Here is a 27,327-nt window from a genome sequence, read left to right on the forward strand (position 1 = left end):
TTTCTGATACCTAAAGGATAAAAAGTAGGACTCACTGAAGAAGGATATTTCATTTAAAGCTACAATATCTTCAAATATACAAGGATCTTGTTGAAACGTCTCATTAATCACAAATTCTGTAGGATTTCCAGAGCAGATGAGCAAATATTCAGTGTCCAAAAGTCCTGAACTATCTAAGCATATTAGAATGCATTTTTTCAGCTCTGTCATCCAGTCAATCCCTATCATAGGTAACCATATGAGAGTCTTTCAGAGCAGTTTCCTGGCGTGGGGTGCATTTCCTGCAGTGTGTTTTAGCTGCTCTTGCACATGATTCATGCTGCTGATGGAATTAATTCAAGATAACCAGCATTTGACTAAATCCTGGCTGTTCCAGTATGTGGGAAGCATGACAGAGCAGACTTCCACCTTATCTTAAACTCTGCTGAGTTTGAGATAAGGAATTGCTGCAATTCGTGTAAGATGTGACAAGCCAGTGTAATAAGAGTAGATGAATCAGAATTTGTGGAACACAAGTTTTTTCCAGACTTACGGAGAAGTCATCAGGAGAATAAATGTTCTGCTTTTGACTGGAAAGAGAAGAAAACCTGAAAATGCCATGTCAGCTTATGATCTAATCCTAATTTTTTATGGTAATCATATTTTGCCCCATTTAAGACTGTTTTGGGGCCTGCTTGTTACTGAAGTAGCTTCAAATGTTCTTCATTTCTGGCACCACTGGAATCTTGGGGAGAGTTGCTTTGCAAGCTGTGGAGTTGCAATAACGTGCACTGGTCACTCCTGGCTGTGCTGTATTTGCATCCTTTTTCTTCTGCTGCCTGCAGGGCTGGTTGGACCCTTTGCTGGGCCACTTCACCCTGTAATTTGGCATGAACTGATTTCAGAAATGAACTAAAAACTCTGCTGTTTCTTTAACATTCTGAAACACCACATGGCTGGTCCACTGAACAAGTGCTGGTCTGAAGATCGTTGGCAGAATGAGTCCAAAAACTTACCTGGGTGATTGGAGGTGGCTCATACAGATAATTATGACTGATTACCATGTGTGGAAGTGGGAGTTTCCATACACATTCTTTTGTGGGTAAGCTCTGGTATTTATTTCAGCCCTTTGAGTCCTTTCAGCTGTGTATCTGATCAGTAGAAGACACCCAGCTTCCCTTCTTCAGTGGGATTCTCCCAAAGGGAAGAGTTGGGGATGGCCAATAAGCTGTGGAGGTTGCTGAAATTAGCTGAGAAAGGAGAAGAGAGCAAGATCTTCCCTTCTTAGCCATAGGAAGCTACTGCTTTGTAAGCTCTCCTTAAATCCAGGTTGTATCAAAATATGCAGAGCTTGAAAGAGGCCTGAAAACTTTGCTTGTCTAATGCTCCACTTGGGCCACCAGTGTTCTGCTGCTTTCCCATTCTGCTCTATCAGTTGACAGTAGTTCATAAATCATTGTGTGGCATCACCAGGATTCTGTAAACTCTTCACTAGCACCAAACACTTAATCCAACTGTGGAAGCACAAAGTATTTTTTCTTTTTAATGAGCTGAGTATCGAAAAAGAAAGTGAGAAAAAAGCTTCTGAATCATGTTGGATTGATCCTTGGCTTTTCAAATGTCAATTTTAAGTAATACATAGTGCATGATTCATACTGCTTTCTGAAATTTGATGTTTTTGAAGAAAATGGCATCAATTTAAAACTTGTTGGGTATTTAGAGAGATGTAATGTGACAACTGCTTTTTCAGTAGTTGTGGTTTATTAACCTGGTTTAGGTTTTTGTTTTTAAAGGCTGTATTCAAGCAAACCAGGCCTTATATCTGGTCACATTAAAACTTGCATACCTTGGAGTGTGTGTAGGCTTGGGAAGGCTTCATATAACCATAGAATCAACTAGATTGGAAAAGACCTCTGGAATCGAGTCCAGCCTTTGATCTAACAGCACCCTCCCCATCAGACCATGGCACTGAGTGCCACATCCAGTCTCTCCTTAAATACCTTCGGGGGTGGTGACTCCATGACCTCCTTGGGCAGTCCATTCCAATTCCCTATCACTCCTTCTGTAAAGAGCTTCTTGCTAATAATGCCTGACCTAAACCTTCCCTGGTGCAGCTTAGGACAGTGCCCTCTTGTCCTACTGCTGGTTGCCTGGGAGAAGAGACTGACACCCCCCTGGCTACAACCACCCCCTTTCAGGGAGTTGTAGAGAGTGCTGAGGTCACCCCTGAGCCTCCTCTTCTCCAGGCTAAACACCCCCAGCTCCCTCAGCCTCTCCCCACAGCACTTGTGCTCCAGTCCCTTCTCCAGCCTCATTGCCCTTCTCTGGACCTGCTCCAGCTCCTCAATATCTTTCCTAAATTGGGGGGCCCAGAAATGGGCACAGCACTTGAGGTGTGGCCTCACCAGTGCCGAGTCCAGGGGCAGAATCTCTTCCCGGGTCCTGCAGCCACACTGTTGCTGATCCAGGCCAGGGTGCCATTGGCCCTTGTGGCCACCTGGGCACACTCAGCTCTTGTTCGTTTTCGGTCAGTAGCCCCTGGTCCCTTTGTGCCTGCCCCTCTCAGCCACTCTGTGCCCACCCTGTGCTGCTGCAGGGGGTTATGCCAAAGGGCAGGACCCGGCACTGGGCCTTGTTGAACCTCACACGGTTGGAATCAGCCCAGCTCCAGCCTGGCTGGGCCCTCCGCAGAGCCCTCCTGTCCCCCAGCACATGGACAGTTCCCCCAGGCTGGGTGTCATCTGCAAATTTGCTGGTGGTGACCTCCATCCTCTCATGCAGATCATCAGTATAGACACGAACCAGGGCTGGGCCCAGCACTGACCCCTGGGGACACCACCAGTGCTCAGATGCCAACTGGGTACCCCACCAGTGCCCGGCACTCTCTGGGCGCAGCCATGACCCAGCTCTTACCCCCGCAGGGAGTGCCCTGTCCGAGCTGTGGGTGCAGCTCTTCCAGGAGAATACAATGGGAGACTGTCAAAGACTTCCTTGGAAGCAGGGACATGAAGAGTTGCTGGAGGTGGCTGGATAATCCAGCTTGGGAGCATCAGCGTTTAGTGAAGCTGGAGAGGTTACACCTTGGTATAAATGAGAGCAGGAGTCAAACAGGTAAGATACAATACGGGTCTCTTGGAGCTGGCACTGCCACAGCTGCTTGGAATTCAGAAAGGTTTGTTAACACATTGGCAAAAAGATCAGCTTGAACATGTGCTAGAGGCATATTTGCAGTCCTAAAAATAAGTGCTTGTGCAGTGTTTAACTTCTTAAAATGATATATTTATCAAATAACTTAATCAGAATTTATTGGTACAGGTTGGTCTAACCTACAGAAGCATAACAAAATCTGAGTGACTGCTGCAATGGCAAAGTGTACAACTTCACTGTGTGCCTAAATGCCACGTGGGACAGCTGCTGTAGTGATCCATTTTACTGTCACTCTTCAAACCAAGCCTGGATAGCCATGATTTGGGTTTGAAATCCTCTTTGTTTTAGCAGAGGGCAGGTGCCTGACCCCGAGGGGTGGCAGGGATCACAGTCACCCCCTCTGGCCTTTGGGGAGGGGGCACTGCAGCTCTGCAGGCAGGAAATCAGCTCGTCTGGTCCAGCCCAGGACTATTCTAATGACAGAAGTACAAGAATTTTGCAAGTATTTGTATTAGACTAACCAAAGTGATCTTTGTCTACATACAAGATTTGAATGTTCATCTGTTTACATTTGGATATAAAAAGCTGTAGCATTACTAACTGCATGTTAAATTTAGACTGTGAGACTTTGTGTGAACTGTTTCAAATGTGCAGTGCTGTGAAAATTGTCCTAATATCGAGGATATTTCTCTTACTTGAGAAGTCTTTTCTGTTAATACTGTTTTAACCTTAAAAAACTTAAAGTTTATTACAAGTGTGAAAAATTGTATACTCGTTATATGACTTACTTGCAGTTTGTCTGTAGAAACATTCTTTATGTATTTGGATTTTTTTAGGCAAGCTTCTTGCATAGTTTTATTGCCACTTGTGAAAAAATACATTCTGTCCCAAGGCCATTTCAGCAAAGCATTTCTCAAGGGAATTACAGAACAGCCATTTATCAGGAGGGGTTTGCAAGGCATGCAGAAAATAAGAGATCACAAGTAACTTCTCAGTGAGTTCCTCAAGTTTGTTCTCACGTTGCTGTTACATGGAAGAGTAGTTTTGAGTATTGATATTCAAATAATCACACACAGAGGGGTTTCATTTTTGTAGTGAAGAGTGGAATGACAGGAGGTTGCAAATTCATAGTCAAGGCTGGAGACTTAAACCCCAACTTCAGCTTTTACCTTAGTGTAAATTTTACCTTAGTGTAAATTAGTATTACAGACTTCTGGGAATTATGTTTAGAAAAGTGTGTTTTCTTTATGGATGCACAGTTCCTTACTCTCATGTGTTAGGTCAGTAACATTTGTTACCTAAATGTCTATAATTTACTTTTTATGGAGACATTTAAGTAGTGCAGCATCAATGTAGGAACTCACTGGGCTATAGCTCTGTTGCATGGTTGGGTTTTCCTTTCAGCTTGTGTGAATGTGGGTCAGTGTCTGACCAGTGGAACACTCTGGGCAAGTGATGAGTCAGAACTGTGGTAATGCAGCAATATATTAATGGAAAGCTCCTGTGAGAAAGGTCTGTCATGTTGACAAAGTTTACTCAAATCAGTTGTGAGTGTGTAATAGGAGAGGTATCTCTTCCAGTGCTGAGACTGGAGTCTCTGATTCTGAACTTCCTTGGTAGCATCTCAGTTCTCTTGATGTATTTGTATACCATTGTAATTAAAAATAGAGAAATTTGAGCAATTGGAAGTTTTGCAAATCAGATAAATGAGTTTCCTGGAATTTGCTGGGATTTTTCTACTGCTGAATAGTTTAGTGTTCCAAAAGTAAATGAAATGCAAAGCAATCACCCCAAAGAAGAAGAAACAAGACAACATCAGCAAAAATAGAGAAGGAATTAGGATGGCAATTTACAGAAAGAATAGAGAAGAGATGTGTCCTAGTTCAGCAGGAGGGACCAGCTAACCCTGTGTGGGGGTGATCAAAGCTGTGTATTCTACCCCCTCTATTCATTCCCCAAGGTCAATGGGCCATTGGCAGCAGCTGCCCAGGGAGCCATTATCACCTTCACACCCAGCCTGAGGGGGGCGGAGCTGCCAATGGGTCATCAACAGCTCAACACCCCCTGGGTCCCAGAGTTAATCACCCATTGGGTGAGTCCCCGCCCAGGGGGAGGGACTGAGAGCTCCCTGAGGGTACATAAGGGGTGGGTAAGAAGACCTCGGGAACCTCTCGTCAGATCCAGAGCAGCAGCAGGACCTTGACAGGAGGAGATCCCCGCTCTTGCCCAGACCACAGCCCTCGCCTGCACCAACAGGTTTTTCTTTTCCTTTTGCTCTGGACTTGGGGGAACCACAGGGGTCTCAGCACAAGGGCAAACAAACCCCCTTGGGTTTGTGCCCCAGGACACTGGGTTATACTGCTGGGGTTTTGTGAGTTGAAAGCAATCTCCCTTGTGTGTCAGTGTTGTTATTGTAATATTATTATTAAATTTTAGCTCTGACTTATAATCTCTCTCGTGGTGAGTTCATTTCCCCTGCTGGTTCACCTTTAAACCAGCACAAGATGACAAATGAGTGAAATCACTGACAGATCAGTTGCTTTTTGGATGTTGAGGGGAGGGGAGGGGTTGCAAGTGCAGAGTGCCGAGCACTGCAGGGGGTTCTCAGGTAGGGCTTGCCAGTGGCAGGAGTGTTAGTTGGTGAATCATAATCCAGCTTTGGCATAGAATGTCTTTTCAATTTTTGTTACAGTGGGGACTTTCCTTTCAGATTTAATGCCCTGTTGTCATGCAAATAATGGTGTGTCCTCTGCGAGGCTGGAAGTGAGAACTGTGGCTTATATGGGGTGAAGGGTTTGATGTTACAGCATCTTCTTGGTCTCCTCCTCATCTGTCCCTGTAATCCTGTGCAAGTGTATGCAGTTGGTTCTGCTGTGCCCTCCACTTGAAGGACAGAATGTATTGAGCAAGTGGAGTGTTAGGGGAGGGGCAGACCCAGCAGCCCTGAGCTAAACTTTCCATCAGAAGTAAAGAAAAACCTGCTTAATTAAACCTTCTTGGAATTGCTGCAAGTTGGGTTGTGTAGTGACCTTAACACACAACTGCTCTTGCAAATGGCAGCTTGTCATTGTTGTCTACAGTTTGGTGAAATGGTTTGAATTGGGGTAAATACTGCTTGTTACTAAGAGTTGAGAGTAAATCTGAACTTAAAACAAAGGGTGAGGGAATCTTTGATTAGGGCCAGTACAATGTATAGGAAGTCCAGCTCTAACTTCACTAGTTGGAGAGAAGATCCTGAATTCCTTGCTAAGGTTGTTCTTGATGGATTTTTCTGGTTAATAGATGGATAAAGTGAAAACTTTTCCTCTCCCTTGTGGTGTCTCTCTATTCTCTGTCCCTCCAGCTTTGTCAGGACAAGGAGGAATGTCTGATACACCTCTGTTCCTGTGGGTGTTGTTTCAACTGCTTTTATGGCCTGTCTTCCATCCATCACTCTCTGTGGCCTGAAAATAAACAGAGTGCTTATTTCTTCAGCAGCTGGGAGCCTTCCTGTCAGAAAACCAAAGCAGCTGAAGGCTTTTGCTGGGTTATGTGTTGACCAGAGGCTTTGAGCCAGACACGGAGTCTGCCACAAAGGTGAACTTCACTTTGGCTTTGAGTCCATACTGGGACCTGCTGACATCCAGAAGTCACTTGTAGTCTACATTTTGAGTCATTCAATGGGAATTGTGCAAGAGATGTATTCCTTGATTTATGGGAGTAGGATTGATTCAGTATAGCAGAAAATGTGGACATTTCTCACACAGTTTCCTTTTTTCTTCCCTCACAGCTGGGCAGGAACAGCCATCAAAGAAACTGTGGTGACCAGACATGCGCCTTGCTCATTAGTGCCTTGCAAGGTGGATCTTAGTCAGCAAAACTAGTTGGAATCTCCTGGGGTTTTTTGTATGCTTAAAATATATTTGTCTAAAATATGTGACTATCAGGTGATGTTAGCAAATGCTTCTGGGAAAGGCATTTTAAATAGGAATACAGACAAGTTCATGGTGAGTAAGATGGATACTCGAATAGAAGAAAATTCCATTGTGAAGTGAGGAATGTTTTTGCTTCTTGTTAATTGAGCTGTTAGCTGTAAATAAAATATACTTCACTTGTCAAAGCCCATATTTTTACAAGCTGAAATTTCAATCAGACTGTCCTATTCAGCTTGGTTACTTGGCAGAGTTTCAAATAATAAACTTCTTACTCGTTTTTTGCATGTTAAACTCCAAGAGTTGGGCTTCTTGTGCTGTGGCTGGCAGATGGTAAGTGGTGATTGCTGGAGCATCCCCGGGTGTCTCAGGATTCCTTATTTAAACTGGGCAGCCTGTTCTGAGACTTACTTATTGCTGCAGCTCCTCAGGCAGCAGTAGGGGAGGTGACCAGAGTGATTTGAGAACTGTCCTCGTTGCTGAAGGATCGGTGTGTGCTGCTTGTGGCAGCCAGGGGAGGGTTTATTCAAGCCTTACTTAATGGTTTCATCTGAGTGTTTATTTTATCCTGAAAAACAAAGCTCATCTGAGATGTGAACTGAACCTGCTGGGTTCTTTTTGGTGATATTGCCACAGAGCTTGGGAATGCTGTGGGCATATTTTGTCTAGAGTTATACATAGATGACCCTTTCTAGAGGTCAGGAAACAGTTCCAGAGTGGGAATAAGCTGGTTTGGGGGACTGTTAAAAGCCATGGAAGGCAAACTTCCATCACTGTAATAAGTGTGTTATCTTGGGAAGTCTGTAAGCTCAAATATGGTTGTTGGAGTTTTCATCAAAGCTGAATACTTTCTGCTTTTGAAAATGCAATGTTTAAAAAGCAATGTTGTGCTTTTTTGCCCTTATTTTGGGAAATGTTGTGCAGGAGCAAAATACAGATGAGTGATTTTTCAGAGGAGCCTTTTTAAATGAAAGGGGAATGCTGGTGACCAAGAAGGTGGTTGTGTAACTCAAAAAGCTCTTGAGCTAACTCTGGGGATTAAATGTGGTAGTGGATGCTGTGTGCTTGATTCTAACAGGCTGAAAAGGGGAACCAAAGAGAGTTTCCTGTGTTTCCACTTCTGGTGTAAAATGTTCAGGCTCCACAAACCAAAAAGACTCTGGTGCCTGAACTCCTGTTTTCTGCCCGTTGGCTTTGGCTGTTTCTGATCAAGGCAATGAACTGCAGATTACGAGGTTGTCCTGAGGTGAAGCCTATGCTGTAGTCTTTTAGAAAATAGCAGTGGTTTTCCACTTTCCCACCCTTTAATGCTGTGTAAAGCAGAGAGTTGCTGACCTTTTGTCATGGATCACCCAGACTTCAGTTCATGCTTCTCTTTGCAGTAAGAATTGCTCGATGTGTATTCAGGTCAGAGTCTCAGAGTGACTTCTGGATGTCTGAAATCAAGCAAGGACTATCAATTAGTTGAGATGTCCAGAATAAGAAGGTTAAGATTGGTAGGGTTTTAAAGTCTGTTTCTGAAGTTTGATTGTATTCTTAGCCCTAGAGATTTCCTTTATGACCTTCTTCAAACTAGTTATGTATCTTTACCCATATATAGAGGTGTTGAGATAATATTTGTGCTTTAGCTCAGAGGAACCATATTTACTGAACAAATATATATAGAAATGAAATCATTCCAAAGAAATGTAAAAGCAGTGTAAGTCTTTGTGTTTGCTGGATATGGTAAATGCTGAAACCTAAATGCCAAATACCTTTCAGAACATTTGTAACTAAATATGAATTAGGAATCTTTTCAAAAGTGCTTTAGATGTTGTTTGGATGAGACCTCCATCCTCATGTCTGTTCAGTCATCAATCTATTTGGAAAGCTGTGCACTCTCTTTTAGGGCTGGATTCATTGTGGACATAGATCAGCTCTGCTGTGCAAAGCTTGTGCATGTTTCCCATCTGACTTTTCTTGTTTCGAGCATCTGAGGAGCAGCTCTGGAAGGGGGAAGTTGGAAGAGCAGATTAATACAGGGTTTGGATATGCTTTTCCTGGGTTCCAAAGTCTAGGCAGTGATGCTCTGCTCTTAGCATTTTTCCCTTGTTTTTCACTTCTTGCTTATGACATGATAGGCACAAAGAGGAGATTGTAGCACCAGTAAGAAAGACAGTGCAAAGAATGAGGCACTGCCCTCCCAGCTTGTCTGGGCTCCTGGGAGCAGGCTGGGGGTCTGATGTTGTTGCAGATGTTCAGCTGCTGTTTGGAGCTCCCAGCCCAGGGTGTTCAGGCACACGCTGCTGCAGGACTGCTTTCTTCTAATCCTGCTTCAGCTCCAGAATGAACCGTTTGGCTTCCATGTGCTGTGGGTGTTCAGAGCTGTGCTCTCTGCCTGCCCTGTTTGTCCCTCCCTCCCCTGGCCGGTGTCCTGTGTGTTCCCAAGCTCTGCAGAGCAGCAGGAAACCATTCCAGTGTCCTTACACCTCTGTTGGGTTTCCCCTTGTGTTCCATTCATGGTGCTAAACAGTGTCACTTCCTGCTGCCTTTAGATGAAGATGGGGAAGGGTGAAGCTTTATTCTAACTTGTTTGCATTCTGCTGTTGATTAATTTAATTCTTTTATGAAGCCATGGAAGTACCTGAGTTCTTGTATGACTTGAAAATTTGTGTGCCCTCCCTTTTGGTGCTGGGAGGGGAATCCTGGTATGGGCCTAGTTTAGAGCACAAAGTTTCAATCTTTTTACATGTTTCTGACTTTTTTGATTGGTGTAGTCTTTCCCTGTAGTATTTATTTTAACACACTGTGGCCTCAGAGGATGCTTTGGCAGGAATGGGATGCCTTTTCTGTTTCTTTCCAGGAATCCAGTCAAGGTATTGTGAGCACTGTCTGTTGGGGTATTGACACTTGTCTGGTCTTTTCTGCTTATTTTCCTTGTTAGTTTTTGACTTAGTCCCCGTGTGTTCCCCAGGTCTGTCTTATGTTGCCAATGTTACCAGGTGTTAAAAGAGCCTTGGCTGAAAAGGGATTTTGGTTCACTTCATGGAATAGATCTCCACTTTCATTTCTTGTATATATTAAACAATTACCAGAGAGCTTTAAGAAATAAACAACCCAACCCAGTTCTTCACAATTCTTGCTGTTAGAAAGAATTTGCCAGTAGTAGTTCTGTTGTTTTTATAAAAGGAAAGAGCAGAGCAGCAGATAAACCTGTTACTTTGCACAGCTAAGGCTATCTAGAATTTGTGTTTTCTTACATGACAGGAATTTGAGTGCTTAAATTCATTTATTTTATGTTATAATCATGCAAGACAACAGCAAAAAAAGAGCAAAAATGTATGGAAGCTGTCAGGTCATATTTTTTTTCTAAAGATGGATCTTCTCTGAAAACAGGCAGAATGAGTTGCTTGTTTTGTGTGAGAATCACTGACTCTTCCCACACTTCATTTCCTCTAACCTTTGTCCCTGTACCCATATCAGTGCATTTAAAATATCCAGTTCCATGCTGTCTTTGTGGCTCTTGGGGTCAGAGGAGATGCTTTTGTGTTGGCTCATGGAGCCTGTGGTGAGTCATTCCTTTAAGTGTATGCTCAATCCCTTTTCACTGTATTCTCCCATCCAAAGTATTTGACCCCATATTCTGTGAAATGGCCACAATGACTCGTTTTGGTGGCTGTGAGCATGAGGAATTCCCATCTGTTATTCTTCTGTGGCAGGAGCTGGAGTTTGCTCTCCCAGAATTTAAGTGAGCTTGGGGTATATACTGTCCTTCCCTGGCAACTTCTTGATGGATGAGGCTTTGAGAGAGCAAAAGTGCTAACAGAGCTTGAAAACAACTTTTCCATCTCATCAGGTGTATCCAGTCTTCTATTATTTTATTTCTGAATTTGTAACTTTGCATTTTACTGGCCAGTTACAGTCAGGATTCCCCAACACTGAGTTCTCTCTAGGTCAGAACACTTGTTTGATATTTTAAATCAAAGTACTCCTCAAGCATTAAGTAACACTCTTCTTGTTTCACCTTTGAGATGCTGTAAATGTTTGAACTGGGCAAACACCACGAGAAACTTCAGTCTGTACAGTGACATCTTTAATAAACTGCTTTGATGTTTGCATTCCACAAACAGTGAGTGATTGATGCTGACATACAGAAATGATCAGGGGAGTGGAACTCCAGCCTTGCAGGGAAGCAGCAGCTGCTGGGGAGGGGAGCAGGGTCTGGGCAGGCCCTGGGTGGTTTGGAGTTGCTGTGGTTGGACAAGTGTTGGTGCTCCAGGCGTGGTTCGTGTCCCTGTCCGTGGCTGCTGGTCCTGGGTGTTCATGGGCTGTCCCCTTGGCCTGGTTCATGGGGAAGTACCTGTTGGAAAACTGTCCTGTGAACCACGAGGGCCTCAGATCCCAGAGAAATGTGCAAATGGCTGAGTGAACAGAGACTAAATTGCCCACAGTAACTGGAAATTCAGGAGAGATTTGTCAGAATAAATTACAAAAGTCAGTGCCATTGCTGATAGTCAAATACTGGACTTGCCTTAGGTGGTGTATTAATGACAATGAAATACTCTCAGAATTTATCTTGAGACTTATTTTTTGTGATCTGAATGGTTTGTGTTTTCTCATCTGAGATCTGTAACACAGGAATGAAATTAATTTTGCAGAGTTGTGTTTCTGAGTGGTATTAGTTTGAATGGCAGCTGATGCTATCATGAAGAAAGTGAACTTGGAATAAAATGGACTGTTCTAATTCACAGGTGCTTAATGCCTGCACTGAAGGGGTAGAGCCAGGGGTAACCACAGTTTCTGGGTTTAGCCAGCCAGGAGCAAATAGCACAATTGTTTGTACAGAGGTCTCATTGTGGGGTTTTCTTTTCTCTGAAGTGATCTAAAAAGCTGATTAATTTCTTTCATTAAGGGAGAAGGACTCAGTGTTCTTGTTTTGTCTGCAGGGTTGAGTATGTACCTTTCCTGCAGTCATAAAACTCTAGAAAACAGGAGGATTTTATATATATAAAAGGACTAACATGTGCCCCATCCTAAAGCATTTCCACCAATAAGAGTGGAATACAGAATTGTACACTTGTGTTTTGTAAAAACACATTTTTGCAGATGAGTGGCAGCTGTTTCTAAGGTCTGAGTATGAACAGCTTCGTTAGTGTTTGCTGCAAAGACAAACAAACTAAGCACAAAGCAAAGCTTTACACCTTTGCTTTCTTTCCTTAAGCTGCCTGGAAGTGCAGTGGAACTCTGGAATTTGTGCCTGCAAGCTTTTATTTTGGTCTCTAATGTTTCTTTGTTTTTACTGGCAAGAAGTAAAAATAAAGGCAGTTGGCTGTTCTCTGGTATTTATTTTCTGGTTTGACAGAAAAGCCTTCGATCCATTAGGTTTGGTTTGCAATTTTCCTAAAGTCACAAGGACCTTTGTCTAATGAGTTGCCTGTAGGGAAGAAGTCAAATCTGATTTTCTGCAGTCAAGTATGTTGGATAACGTGCTTTTCTCCAGTTTGATGGAAGAAAATGCTGCTGTCAGAAGGAATCTGAACTTCCTCTGACAGCTCCAAGAGCATTGTGGTTTTAATTGGAGTTGGACTTGCTTCAGTTTTTTTTCTGATGTTCTGGCTACATGTGGACAGACAGAGTGAGAGTCTCGTGGGGTTTTTTCCTCAATAAATCATCTGAGTTTAGATTGTTTACATTAGGAAGTGCTTGGGTTCTGATGCTTAGATAAGGAATAGTGTGGCTCTTCTGTGATGTAGTGGATTTTTTTAAATTTAATCTGTTATCCTCTAAATGGTCAAATTTGGAGCTATTTTTTCTGGCAAAGAAGGATGATAGACTTCAGGAGAAAAATCCTCTACTCAGCAGTAATGTTTCTAAAACTAGAACTGGCAATGAGGTAATTGGAACTCCTGCAGTGTTTTATAATCAGGGTGTGAGTTGGATTTGTGATGCTGACTTTGTATTTAAATACGTTTAACTGCAGTAAGTGATACGTATTTATAACCTTGCTTTGTAATTGGATGGCTAAATAGTAATTCTTGGGTTTTATTTTTGGTCTTTTATTCTTCAGATCATCTGTTGCAATGTAGTCTCTGGAAAGGCAACATTGCTAAGGACTGTTTGCTCTTTTCCCAGTGTTTGGGGCCACCTCACGCCTTGCTGTGGCTTCAGGATGGAACAAAGTCAGTTTGCATTTGGCAGTGACTTCTGCGTGGCCAGCCCTGTGCAGAGTCCAGCCTTGGGTCACTGGGTTGGGAATGACTTCACCCAAGCAAAGAGCTTTGTGGCAACCTCATGAGTGTTTGGGGAGCACAGCAATTGTGTTGCTGAGCATGTGGAAGGCCCTGCTGGTGTGGGGTGTGCCAGGGGTGCCCAGTGCTGGAGCAGAGTGGCCGTGCCTGGTGCTGTGCCAGCCTGGCCGTGAGCACGGCCTGCTCTGCCTGTCTCCTGAACAGCAGAAGTGCAGGTGTGCCGTGCTGAGTGGCTGCCAGATGGAAGTGTTTGCACATCTTAAATGGCATCTTTGCTGTTTGAGTAGAATGAGCTGATCCTTTGAAGAGATTGATTGTGACAAATTTTACCCTTCATTCACTGCATGCATAAAAGGCTCTTGGGATTTTGCATCACCCATGTGCTTATTTCTGCTGCCCTATAGGAGTGTTTTAGCAGTGCAGCCATAGTAATGATGTTGATGCCTGAGAATTTAATGTAATTTTAGAAGGTTTTAGAATCATAGACTCTGCTGAGTTGCTCTGATTTTAAGTCTGAATATTAAATGCTTTTCTCATGAGCTGGGAGCTGCTTTCAGGCCTTGTCAAGGCCAAGCTGTTTTTTGGAGCAGACACCTGCAAGATAACAGAAGACAAACAACAGGAGAAGGCCCAAATGCTCCCCCATGACAAAAGGGGTAGATTGACAGAACTTTTGGGTGGGCATTAAAGAGAAAGTGAGAGTTCTGATTGGATGTTAAAAGCGGGTATAAAAACCCTGTGACTTCCTGACCTAAGGGTCAAACCCCCTGGATTTGATCGTGGAAGCTTCTACATAATAAAACCCTATTATCTTTCTCCATTAACTGGTCTTCAGTCTGTCTCTATTCACAGGGATGGACGAGATAAGGCATCAATGTTATGGAAAAGTCTGTCATTCTGTCTACCTCCAGTCAGGGATTTGTTCTCACCCTGGTCCAGTCAGGGATTTGTTCTCACCCTGGTCCAGTCAGGGATTTGTTCTCACCCTGGTCCAGTCAGGGATTTGTTCTCATCCTGGTTTTACAACTACCTTCTTGTCATTGTTCCTTTCTGTTGTACAGATGTGACTAGAAATTCAATCCTGTGGTAGCTTTCAGTCCACCAAAATACAGCTTAGCTCTTTTATTTCCTGATAGAACAGCATAACAATTAGATGTCAAGGCACACAAAAGGTAATGTGAGAAGAAATTAAGAAAGTTTATTTAAACATACTTTTGGTTTTGAATGGTGTTTAATTATTCACTGTTTGATTCTTCCCTGTTTATTGATGTGTGTAGTAACACTTAGATCTTTACACTGTAAACATTTTTCTTTTGTTTCCTGAGTGATTCTGTCAGACTGTGTTGGTGCAGCCTGTACAGGTGTGTACAAGTGTCATCCCCACGGTGTGCAGCCAAAGGGTCCAGCTAAAAGATTGAAACTGAAAGTTACAAAATACTTTTGTATGTTTTCTGTATCTTGAAGTCTTTGTTTGCCTCAATTGACAGGGAAGAGAAGGAAAGAAAAAGATAAATTGACCCCTATTTTTAATAATGTAGGATCTTCTCTCTTCTCCGGGGACACCCCTTTGTTGCGGGGGAGAAGCTTGCGTGCCCTCATGAGGTTGGGTGCTGTGCTGGTGGTGGTTTGTGCCTCCGGTAAGGTCTCCCATGCCAGACAGGTCTCAGCTGAAGGGTCAGACAAAGTGTGTCCACGGGCAGGATGGGCTCACCAGCCCTCTGGCAACCATCCTAGGAGAAGGACAACTCCAACCCCAAACCCGGGCAGGTGGAGCTCGCTTAGCCCTGTAAGGCCATCCATCTAAGAGAAGGATACTCTGACCAAACCTGCATCCTGAGGTATTCACTGTCACCGTCCAAGCTCGCTCGGCCCTGGCAGATGAACCTTAGGAGTAAAGGGTGGGGCCAGTTCTGCACACGCTGTGCCTCACCTAAACAATCCATTGCACAGGCTTGAAGGGTTCACCCACATTGCAAAGCCCTGTAGCTACAGGGGAGGGTTGAAACAGCAGGTGAGAAAGCGCTGGAAGCCGCAGCCCCAACCCTGCATGCAGGTGGGGCAGGATATTGGTCATTAGAGACTAACCCCAGAGATGACAGTCTCGTGGGGTTGCATCCTGAACGACCAAGCAGCCTTTTCTAGGGACAGCACTGCTTGCTCCACACGGAGAGGGGCCTAGCAAAGGTAGCCTAAACAAAACTCACCTCCACACCCGGCTGGATAACTGCGGCCAACCGGCATCTTCCATGCGGTCAAACAAAGACAAGGAGATTTCAAAGGCAGACACCTGCCTGCAAAGGTGTGCTCAAACTAACACTCACATGTTGGAACATCAGAACCATGCTTGATACTGGGGATAGTGGATGTCATGAGCGTCCCCCTAATTGCCCACGAACTGTCACAGCTCTTCCTTTGAGAATGCACAGAGAGTCAGTCTGGAGGAGAAAAGACCCCGCAGACAGAACCGTTCCTTGCCAGTGTCACCTAAAGAGACGTTCCCCTGTGCCTTTTGTGACCGGACCTGCCTATCCTCTATTGGCCTTTTCAGCAGCTTGCAGCAAGTGTGGGTAGTGCCCTTCCCAAATCTTCGTTCGCGAAGCTGAGCCATGATGGAGGATCTTCTCTAAGCTCCTAAAGAGGTTTAACTAATGTTAGTGTGTTAGTGGGACCTTTTAAATCTTCCCAAATGCTGCTGTTCATAAATAGAGCAGTCTGTGTTCCTGCTTAGCTGGTTGTTTCCTTGAGCCAACACAACCAGCAGTGTGGCAGTACAGTGAACTCAGAGCTGCTCTAGTTTGAGATAAGTTTTATTTGGAGGAGATGCTTCTGGTAAAGGGTAGAGTTTAACATCAGTTTCAGTTGTATTTTTGCATTTGGGTAGATGTAGTTAAAAAAATGAAAGAATGTTTGTGTGAGCCATTAAAAACCAAAGTGTAGGTTGTTTCCTTGTGCCTTGAATTTAGTCAAATGTCTCATGAGATGCTTTAGGCAGAGTTTGAATTGCCAAAGCTACAGAAATAGAACAAATGTAGATGGGACTTGCCAACTGGTTTTGGCCATTTTGTTGGATCCCTGAAATAAATGCTTAGCTCTGCAAGGGGAGTGAAACCAGTGGGTAGAGACTTTGGAGCAGAGGTTTGGGAGAATTATCCCTGAGAAATGGGAATGAAAGTCTTGTGTAGATTCACATCTGTTCTCAGTGAGCTTTAGGGAAATTTGTTTTCTTGCTCTCTGGAACTGATGAGAAGCCATTTTAACTTCACTGATGTTACATTTTCTTTAGGATGTGGCTCAGTATCATCTGAGAGAGTTATTATCTAAAAGTCATGATTAAATACAAAGTGTGTTCTCCCAGCTGTGTGTGCTCTGTGTGTTGTGGGGTTTGCTGTCCAGTTGCCTCCCTGCAGTCTGACAGTGAGCTCAGGCTCTGCTGCTGTGCCTGGGGCCAAATGGGAGCAGGGCAGACATATCAGGACCTGGGGAGAAGGTCACAGTGGCCATAAAGCTTTTCACTGTATTGCTTGATCTTTCTTTTTGAAAATAATGGTTTAGACCTTCTGACTGACAAATTAAAGACTGTGTAACATAAAGCAGAACTTAATTTCTCTCTTAGTTGACAACTGCATGAAGCAATTTGTGTCGTGTATTTAGTAGCTGTGCTCAAACAGCTTTCTGGGCATCAGTGAGGAGCTCCTTTGTCAAATAGTTGAATTTTTGATTTCTTGTGATACATAAAGTCCCAGCCTTGATGTAGAGTCTTCTCTATATGTAGGGAAGTGTTGTTTGTGCTGCCTTCTTTAAGGATTAAAATCCTAAAAGTATTATATTATTTCAGTTTCTTCCTTTTCCTGTCAAAGATGCCAGTATTTCAAAGAAGACACAACATGCAGTTCTGATTTGGAGAGCTGCAGATGTTGCTTGGAAGGGACATCTGGAGGGAGGTCATCTTAGTCCAGCCTCCCACGCGGAGCAGGACTATTGCCAGCACTAGTTGAGGTCAGTTACAGCTTTTAGCATTTAGAAGCTGCCAGGAGAGACTCCATCATCTCCTCTCTGCTAAATACAACCAGCAAAGCCAATATGAAGAGTTTGGTTCTGCCCCCTCTTCTCTTCCATCTGGTGGCTGTAGGTGCCTGTTAGGTTGGCCCTTGGTCCCCTCTGCCAGGCTGAGCAAGCCTGGATTCCTCAGCATCCCTTGTCCAGCATCCCTTGTCCAGCCAGGTGCTCCAGATCCCTGAGCACCTTGGGGGCCTCTTCAGCTGTGCCACAGTTCTGAGGTTGAGCACCCAAAACTGTTCTGGGTCTGTGGTTTGTAATGGCAGGGCAGGAATTGGATTTCTTCATTCCTTGCTGACCCTGCCCTGTACAGGAGTGAAGGGATTTTTTCTGCTAGAGCTCAATGTCTGTAGCAATAGCAACAATCTGCTTAGCTTTAATTATTTGCTAGATAAGGAATCAGAATGATGGGATTCCTAAGGGTGGTGTCAGGATCTTGGCAGTTGGAGAAGCAGAAAAGGGTGAATGTAGAACTTGTGATGGGGACCTGTGCAATCTGTCAGATGCAAGAAGCAGTGTCATTACTTTTGTGTGTAGAAGACCTTTACCTGTGGAACTGGGGTGAGATGTGGGGAAATAAATAATAGTAAAAACATGGAACAGGATTTTGTGTCTCAGATCACTTGGGTTTCAATGCTGAGTGCAAAGCACAGCAGTCCATGGGGAAGCAGTATAAGATCACTCTCCTCAGTCCCTCCAGACTCCCAGCCCAAGGGTACGGGTGGAAAGGGGTGGCAGGACACAAACTGAGTGTTGGCTGCTCATCAAAGGTGACTCCTAAACTGAGGGAACAGCGATTTACCTCAGCTGGCCCTTCAGAATGGACTGGAAATAGGCAGCTCATAATCACAGAGGGAGTTGAAGACTTTGGGAATTCTTTTTTACTTCACTGAAATACAACAGTTTTGTGGCAGGCTACAAGGGTACAAAAGGAACTGATTTTCACTTGGGGCAGTTTGTATTGAATGCCTTAAACCTCTTGGTTCTGTAACTGTTCTGGGGGACTCAAAAGGTTGAAATACTCTGACTTAGCTGTGTTCTCTTACTCAGCAATAACACTCAACTGTGTGCATGGATTAATTGTGAAAAATGGACAATCTTATATACAATCTTAATTTGGAACTTTGAGGAGGGGCTTGGTTTTGGTTTTCTTCTGGGATCAACCCAAACCTCTGATGAGAGTGCACAGTTGAGAATAAACAGGCAGGTGGACTGGAGGAGCAGGGTCTGTGTAGGTGTGTGCTGAGTCTGGTGAATGATAATTTGTCTTCAGGGATAAAATAGAATGTTACAGTGATCTCCAGCAATACTGTAGCACTGGCACAGGGTTCAGTTAAAAGAGAAACTCTGAACTGAAGCATCATTTATGATCTTTCTTCTCTGACCTTGGGCACAGCTGCCTACAGGGTCTGTCCTGGAGCCAACCAGCCATGACTTGCCCATTGGCTTATGGGGTGAAGAAGTCTGTGGTATATTATGATGTTTGAACTGAAGGGAAGCAATCAGATGGTTAACTTAACCCTTGTTACCTTTATTTTTCCCCCCCAGAGCTATGGAGAACTTGGTAGCTGGCTCCAATCTTCCTCCACTTTTTACAGATGAGGATGGATCTAAGGAAGGTGGTGAAATTAATGTAACTGGGTAAGCAACTCCTTTCACCTTCAGCTGGTAGATACTGTCTTTGGACTTGCCAGGGAAACTGTTCCAGTGGGAAGGGGCCTTCATAAGGAATGTTTTTGAAAAAGAAACAAACACAGCAAAACTCAATCTTTTGACATTTCCTTGGCCTTGATAGAACATCACAGGACTCTGTTTAGGAGAAACCAGGACTCTTCTGAACTGATGGAAGTGGTCACATACTTTTATTTAATATTTCGTACCTTTAGAAGGTGAATGCCTAGGACTTTAGTCTCAGACATGATGGGGGCAGAGAGGGAGGATGCCTCTGTTGGCTATAGTGGTCCCTGGTAAGTACTTATTTCAATTAAAGATATACTGTTAATCACTGATCTCCAAAAATCAGTCTCATGTCTTTTATTTGTGTCAGACTGGATCTGCTTTTACACAATGCTGCAATGGCCTCTTAAAGTTACAGTGCCAGAAGAAATTGTCTTTTAAGAATACATGGGGTTCTTGCTGTGTACTTGAAGCTTTTTTGGTTTTGCAAAGCACCAAGCAATAAAATTCAGACTTTGCAGGCAGGTAAAGCAGTGTAAAAATAACTATGGACACATGTTCTTCAAGTGGGTCTGAATTTGGATTTACCTGTCTGTGATTTCAAACTTGCTGGTGCCAAATGGGGCTCGTGTTCAAGTTAAGCTTGTGTGTGAGAGTATTAATGTGTTGGCTGAGCCTTCATCACTGTTGGCTGCAAATGGCTGTGTCAGTGCAAGTTTTTCCTGGTTTGGTAGTTCAGAGAGCTTCCCTGACAAGGGGGAATGGATAGGAAAGCTGAAATATTCTTCAAACCGTAACAGTGAATCCAAAAGTGTATTGTTCTGTGTTCTTTTTGACACATACCAAAGGTAGTTGACTTATGGGAGGGTCTGTGTCCTGTTTCCTTGCCCCCTCTAATTGTCAGTGGTTCGAACTCATCCTGGTGTCTGAAAGTCCAGCGTGGGTCTCTCTAGCCCTGGTGTCAGTAACTGTGCCACAGCTGCTGATTGTAGTAATGGAAATGTGCTGTTCTGTCTGAAGACAAATTTTCCCATGGGCATTCAACTAACAGTGGTGTTAATATAGCTCAGATTTCTATACCTGTATTCTACATTAACAGGAACACTTATTTGGAATATTTTAAATTTACCCTAGGCACAAGCAGCTGTAGACTGGAGTAAATGAACAAAGGAGACTTGAAGTGTATAGTGCTGTTAAAGGAATTTTTGTGAATGTAGCTGGGTAAGGCTGAGTAATCTTTAGCCTGGCTCAGAAGAGTTTAGAATCAGAGATGAGTCCAAAAATCTTCCATTAATTTTCCCACTGAGCACATTGGTGAGACTGTGCAGGGGGTTGTTGCCCCAGAAAGTGTGCTCATCTCTCTGTCTACCTGCAGGAGTATTTCTGCTTGCTTGCTTTTGTTTCTGCCTCCAGACAACTTGTCCTTCCTTGGAGAAAGGTAGATTGATACAGCTCTTGCAGCAAAACTAAATAATGGACAGTCCAGAACCTGTTGGGAGTTAATCATATTTGTGCTTTAAATACCCACATGGATCAACAGGAGATTATGTGGAATGAAGTTGAATCCAAAATCACACACAACCACAGACCTTTAAATGTACTTGTGGAGGAATATATTAAACACATCCTGAAAGGTGCACACTGGTTGATGATGAAACTATTCATTTCAAATTCCTTATAGTATTTTTGGAGAAAGGTGAATTCATGCTCTCTGGTGTCTGATCCGAACATATATTTGACTGACAGTTATTTGTATAAACAAATGCTTCACTAAAAATGAAACAAAATAACATTTTTAAAATCAAGCTGTCTTTGAAAGTCTATGGTGGCTGTGGTAGTTATAGCAGTTGCTTGGATGGAACAGCCAGTTCTTCAAAAATCACTTGAAAATCCCTTTTTTCTTGCTAGTGTGAGAATGAATATATTTGCTACATTTTTGCATGTTTTAGAAGACATGAGAGGAAGTGATTTGGCAACGTGATTTAATTTTTTGTTCTGCTCTTATGTGCTTTTTCAGATTAGCTAATTTGGAGAGTTCATTCAGTGGAGGAGCTTCACAGCCTGTGAATAACCCAGATGTGGTGGAGGACTTGTCACAGGCTCAGCAGCTGCAAAATGAGTCCTCTAATGCTGCTGAAACCACCGAGCAGAAGCCTGAGGAGGAGGTGAGATAAAATAATAATGACTTATCAATGAACCAAAGGTGTGGAGTTTTGTCATTATAGTTTCCTCCCTCCTCAGAATTTTTTTAGTAGGATCACAGATTTTCAGTGTTTGCCATTTTCCTCCTCTGGTTCCCTGGTTGCCTCCTGTGTTGCCAAGGAAAGCTGGCAGTGAGAATGTGCAGAGAGCAGCATGTGGGTCTCCTGCTCGGGACACCCACAGGCTGGTCCTGCCTTCAGGACTGAGTGTTCAGCTGCCATAACTGACTGGCTGTTGTGAGCCAGCAGAGTGAGACCATTGTACTGTTCTGCTTGGATCTGATGTCTTTGAAAGCTTTGTGCCTTTATCCAGCACTGATTTTTGGTGACTAAATCATGGAGGATCTGAAGTTTGACAAGAAAGTGGTTTGGGGTTTTTTTGATAGATGCATTTGATATTCCTCCTTGTAGGTTGTTTTCAGCTGTGAGGTCCTTTTTTAATTATGTAGTAAAAATCCAGGAGGGAAACTAAAACTAACATGACAGCAGGAACATGTTGATCTGGGGAAAGATTAGAAGTATTGAAAACAGTTGTGTGTACGTAGCATTAGAAAATAGTATTGTCCAGAGATTGTTGTAGAAATCATATGAAGCCAAGAGGATGAATGACAATGACATTATTCCTGTGAGCTCACAGTGTACCCCAGGCAATCTTACAATATTCCCTCCTTTGGACTTTGTTGGTTGCTCCATTGGAGGTGATTAGTGGGAAAGAAAACCTGGAGAACAGATGAGAATAGAAAAGCCTGAATACTGTCCTTACAACCACATTTTGGGCACATTATGCATGAAGGAGAAAGACTTGGAAGGGACAAAATAACCAGTTATTAGCTGTTAACTAATACACAAAATCTCTCAAAAATGATTTTTGAAGTAAATGACTGGGAAGGTGAGAATAATAAAAAACAAAAATCAAGTTAAATTAAAATAAGCAAACAAATAATAAAAAAAGTATTTGCAGTTGGTAGAAGATTGTGTAATGGATTTTCAGTTCCTGTGATTTTACAGTTGATACCAGTGTTATTTTGTCCCTGTGAATCAGGAGATACTGCAAAAAACATTTCACAATGAGACTTGTTTGGCTTTGCTCAGAGAAAAGTCCAGATTGCTCCCCAGTAAGATTTGAAGCCTGCAGCCATGGAGGGAATGTGCTGCAGCAGTGTGTTCCTGAGGAAGTTGTTTGAGGCGGGAATGTTTCTTCCTTCCAGAGGTGATAATTGTCATTCCATCTGAATTGTCCTGGTTTTATTTTACAGCAGCAGAGAACTAAACGAGGGGGCTGGGCCAAGGGGAGGAAGAGGAAGAAACCCCTGAGGGACAGCAATGCCCCCAAGTCCCCCCTGACGGGGTACGTGCGGTTCATGAACGAGCGCCGGGAGCAGCTGCGCGCCAAGAGGCCCGAGGTGCCCTTCCCCGAGATCACCAGGATGTTGGGCAACGAGTGGAGCAAACTGCCCCCGGAGGAGAAACGGGTACTGTTACAGCAGCCTGGCCTTGCTGGGTTATGGTTACCCTGCAGTGGGAATGTTGTTGTTCAGTGAGGAAGTGAACACAGGCTTTTGATTTGTGTTCAGGAGCGTGTTTCAAAAAGAGGCACAGGTCTTACAGAGTCCAAATCATGAGCCCTGGTAGGCCAAGGGTAGGACCAGGGCCATGTTGGGGCTGGTCCCTTAGTGGCTTCTGGAGTGGACCTTGTTAATGGGTTAATTGCTAATAGGTGTCTCACCATCCACACCTGATTGCCAGTTGAGATTGCAGCAGAGCAGTTCTTAAATCACAGTGCAGCTTGATGCTTTCCTGAACTTTGACCAGTACTTTAAGGGTAGATAATACTTTAATGTTTTTAGAAATGAAAAATGGGATGGTTCAAAAAAAACAAGATTTCTTTTTGTTGCTTTTTGCTAAGGTTATAGAGTACAAGTTATGCAGAGTTGATATAAAATGGTGCAGGGGGATAGTGGTTTAATAATAATGGAAGTGTGAGGCAAGGCAAAGCAGTCGATTTGGGAACACAGATAGTGAGAATGATGTTCCTTGGAGAAAAGTCAGGATTGCCCTAAACTAAGGTTTGAAACGTGGAATCCATGGAGAGGATGTGTGGCAGCAACATACTCCTGATGGAAATGTCTGCTGGGAGAGAAAAAGACATTCTGCCCCTCAGTCCCTTGCCTTTAATGTATTATTATCATCTCTGAGGCAGATTTTTACCCTAGGAAAAAGGAAATTGGGGTGAGATCTCTGTTCTGTACTGGTTTTTAAATCCCCAGGGAATCTGTCCTTGAGTAAAGCTGTAAGGCTCTAACTTACAGCAGGTTAGGGTAGGACTGCTCAGCCTTTTCAGCAACACATTGCTGGAGATGGAAAAGAAGAATTAATATCTCATGGAAGAATACCATGTCCAAAAGCAATGCCAACCAACCATCACCAGATTGGCACTCCAGTCCACTGCCCTCAGCAGGGTCAAAACAGTGTTGCAAATGAATGGAATTTATAACTTACTGTTGTGTGACTTAATGAAAATAAGTCATACCAGAGTGACTAAGGTTTGGTCTGATTTAATAGTTACATTCACTGAATTTTCAACTCCTTTTGAGAAAAAATTGGAAAGACAACCTTTTTTCTTGAAAAGATCCCATTAGTAAGCATTGTGACCATTCATTAAATATTTTTCAGTTCATCATTTCCCCTAAAGAATTCTCCAGTTAAGCACATTCTGTCATGCAGATGTGTGAAATACCTTCAGGCTAATAAAAAAGGTTTCTATTAATGGAAATGTGGACAGGTTGTCTTAATTAAAGCCAAGCTCTCACCTTTATGCCACTCTTGGCAGTGGCCATCGTGTTTTGTTCACCTCTCAGATGCACCAAGTGTGTGATAGTGCTTTCTGTCTGTGGGGGCAATGAAAACAAGAGTGTGTTGGGACCCCTGCTGATACAGGTCTGAGCCTTACAGCATTGCCTGGTAAGATGTTCTTGTTTGGCAGCACTTAATCCTGGCCACAGAAGAGGAATTCTGAAGTGTTTGGCCTATAATGTCTAGGTAGCATTCAGTTGAGTAGAGTAGCTTCATAGCAAATTACTCCTAAATCTAACAAAGAGTTAGCAGAATAGTTATTTGACAAAAAAAGAGAAAGTGGGGCACCACAATACATTCATTTAATCCAGAAATGTCGTGTCTTTGCATCTCATAGAATTCTCATTGTCTGGTTACTCCTTTCCTGTGTGCATAGGTGAAATGGATCAGCACTTCATCTGGCAAGTTGTTTTTCTTTCCTTCTTCCCAAAGGGGAGGCAACTCCCTGGAACTGTTGGGCTTTTCTGTTTCAGCGCTACCTGGATGAAGCAGACAGGGATAAGGAGCGTTACATGCGGGAGCTGGAGCAGTACCAGAAGACTGAAGCCTACAAAGTCTTCAGCAGGAAGGCACAGGACAGACAGAAGGGCAAATCGCATAGACAAGGTATTGAATGGGGCAAAAAGATGGGCCTGGCTAGAACAGAAGATGCCCAGCTGGTCGTGGACCCTGACACTCATGTCAAGCCTTTGATTTAAAGGCTTATTAAAAAGTGAATGTTCCTTCTATGACATTTACATCAGCTGTGTGTAAAGCAATTGGATTAATGTAAGTAGCTGTGTCTGAGCTGTGTTGAAGGATGTGCACTAAAAGCATTGAAGTTAGACACAGCTACTGTTGACTTTCTAGGAAAGCTGCACAAGCTGCCTGTCTGGAACTGTTGTGTAATTGTGGTTGTGTAACTGCTTTAATTCCTTGGTTGTTGCGTTCTCAAGATCTTGTGTATTTGTTACAACCCAGTCCAGAAGCTCCAACGTTACCTGGTGTTCACTTTTATTTTGGGCTTCAAGAGATTTTGCCCACATGAACCCTTGTAAAGCCATTGGTTCTTTGGTTCCTTGAGTTTACCTCCAGATCAAAACTACACATTTTTCTCTGAGATTTCTTTTAATTTGGTGATAAAATACACTTTGGGAAAAAAGGTTTTACTGAAATAACATGTGACTTCACAAAAGCATTAAAACAGGTTACTGAGACCAGCAAATCAGGAGTTTGGTTACACTCAGCAAACACAAACTGCATGCCACTTAAGTGAGGTACCCACAACTTACAGCAAATAAGTGTTTGTTACCCACAAGAGGAAGAAAAGAATAAGGAAAGAGATTAAGAAAGAATATAGGCAGGAAAGGGGAGAGAAAACTGTAGTTATCACTTAGAAGGCCACATGTTGAACAGCTCCAGGAGAGCAGGCCAGGGCACAATGGAGACCTTGTGCATGCCTCTTCATCCGCTCTGGTTCCTACAGCCAGCCCCCAGGTGGGGCCTCTGACCTGCTCTGGGGTCCCAGGCCAGGGTGAGGGGCAGTGTGCCCTGCCAGTCTGAGCCTGGGTCAGGGTGCCAGGGCTGTGATGTGTTTGTGTTTGTGGGCTGTGTGTGACTGGCAGCTGCTCCTGGGCTTGCCCCGGTGGGCTCCAGGGCCCTGCCATGAGGGATACGATGCCACCCCACCTCTGTGGGGTTTGACCCATCCCTTCCCCCCTCACACCCCAACAAGGGGGTTCTGATGCAATAATAACTGTTCTGGTGTCTGGCAGTATTTGGGGAGACTTCTTTTTTGTTTTCTTTTTCAGATGGAGCAAGACAGCCAGCTCATGATCATGAGGTAAACTTCTTCATTCTACACTTAGATCAGGGGGTAGACTTTCAAGTGACAAAAGCTTTTAGTGGAGTCAGACCCCAGTTTGTGCCAGCTGAAGACCCTAATCAGAAGAGTGTGAATTCTTCCTCTTCTCTGCAGATTTTGATCAAAAGTTAGAAACAACTCAGTACTCTTATAGTCATTAGTATGATGAAAACTCAATTGGGTAACTCTTGGGCAGGTACAAGTTGTCTAAGATGAAGTGGAGCATAGGGTAGACATAAAACATAGGTCTGTTGTGTAATGTTAAGTCAGTCACTGGGTGCAAGTCAGTGTGATTGAGCCTTTACCTGGCATGTTAGAGGTTCAACTTCCAGAATTTTTACTTAGAAATTTTTCAAAGCGGAGAGTTTTTATTATTTGGTAAGTAAATATCAAGATAAAACTTATAAATAGACCTTGATAAATCTGCCAGGATAGAATTTTTAGTTGGCTGTTTTGAGGTACTGATTTTCTGCAGCAACACAAATGCTTGTGCCTTCCTTGAGAAGAAAATGTATCCAAATCATTGGAAAATGTCTGGCTTAAACCTCTTCCTGCCCTCTCCCTCCTTCTGCATATGTAAATATTGGAAAAGAGTGATAATATCTGGAGATAAGATGCCAGTGCTTTAGTTTGATGAGATACATAACAAATTTTGTGCATCCTGGTTGACAGTTGGCTCTCTCCCCTCAAAATGCTGCAGCTTTCTCCAGTTGTATCACCTGGGGCCACAGAGCTGCTTTCATGGTTCCCAATAAATTGCAAACAAAGAGCAATGAAAAATCTTGTTTATACACAGCCTCCTCACTTGTAAGCAGTAGGGCTTTCTGAAAGATCTGTTTTTCTTTGTGAGGTTTTTGCCTTGGGAAAGCAATCCAGTTGGTTTCTAATGTGTTCATTAGATAGTGACAAGGCTGTGCACTGCTGAAAGGCAACTACTGGTCTTGTCTACTTGTAGAAATATAAGTTTCACTTTCAGGGAAATGCTTGGTAAGGTGTTTTTGATATGCCTCTTATTAACTCTTAAAGGAAGTACTTGTGGTAAGATTAACCTTTAGGAGGTCCCCAGGTTTTCTGATGCTGCAGTCACTGGATCAGAGTTGATCTTTAATTGTACACAAACACATTACTGAAGGCTTCAAGTTCTAGATTGCCTATGACGATTCCATAACCTTTAGATGATACAGGTGGCAAGCTACAAATTCAGAGTCTTGCCTCTTGTCCTTCTAAGTGAAGCTACCATTGCTGGTATCTCACATCATAAATGCAGTTAAAATGAGTCCTCCTCACTCTGGGGGACTTTTAAGCTTCCTCAGATACAGTTGAATATCATGACATAGTTGAATTAAAAACATGTTAGACATCCTTCTCTGCAGCTGTGCCTTTGACTACTTGGTGTTTTCTACCTTTATATTATAAAATCCCACATGCTTATC

General features: G+C 43.3%; 1 protein-coding gene across 7 annotated transcripts in view; it reads left to right on the forward strand.

Moving 5' to 3' along the window:
* The window catches only part of HMG20A (high mobility group 20A), a 43,869-nt gene that overhangs the window by 5,432 nt on the left and 11,110 nt on the right, over window positions 1-27,327 (forward strand). For 6 of the 7 annotated variants that reach the window (XM_071568216.1, XM_071568221.1, XM_071568219.1 and 3 more), the window contains exons 2-6: window positions 18,869-18,961; window positions 21,015-21,162; window positions 22,455-22,670; window positions 24,525-24,657; window positions 25,842-25,873. In XM_071568216.1, the coding sequence (XP_071424317.1) occupies window positions 18,873-18,961; window positions 21,015-21,162; window positions 22,455-22,670; window positions 24,525-24,657; window positions 25,842-25,873 (618 nt within the window). In that variant the 5' untranslated portion in view covers window positions 18,869-18,872. Of the gene's footprint in view, window positions 1-2,979; window positions 3,091-18,868; window positions 18,962-21,014; window positions 21,163-22,454; window positions 22,671-24,524; window positions 24,658-25,841; window positions 25,874-27,327 lie in introns of those variants that run through there. The other variant, XM_071568220.1, reaches the window with a different exon arrangement.

This window comes from Pithys albifrons, chromosome 13, assembly GCF_047495875.1.
Source record: "Pithys albifrons albifrons isolate INPA30051 chromosome 13, PitAlb_v1, whole genome shotgun sequence".
NCBI lineage: Eukaryota > Metazoa > Chordata > Aves > Passeriformes > Thamnophilidae > Pithys > Pithys albifrons.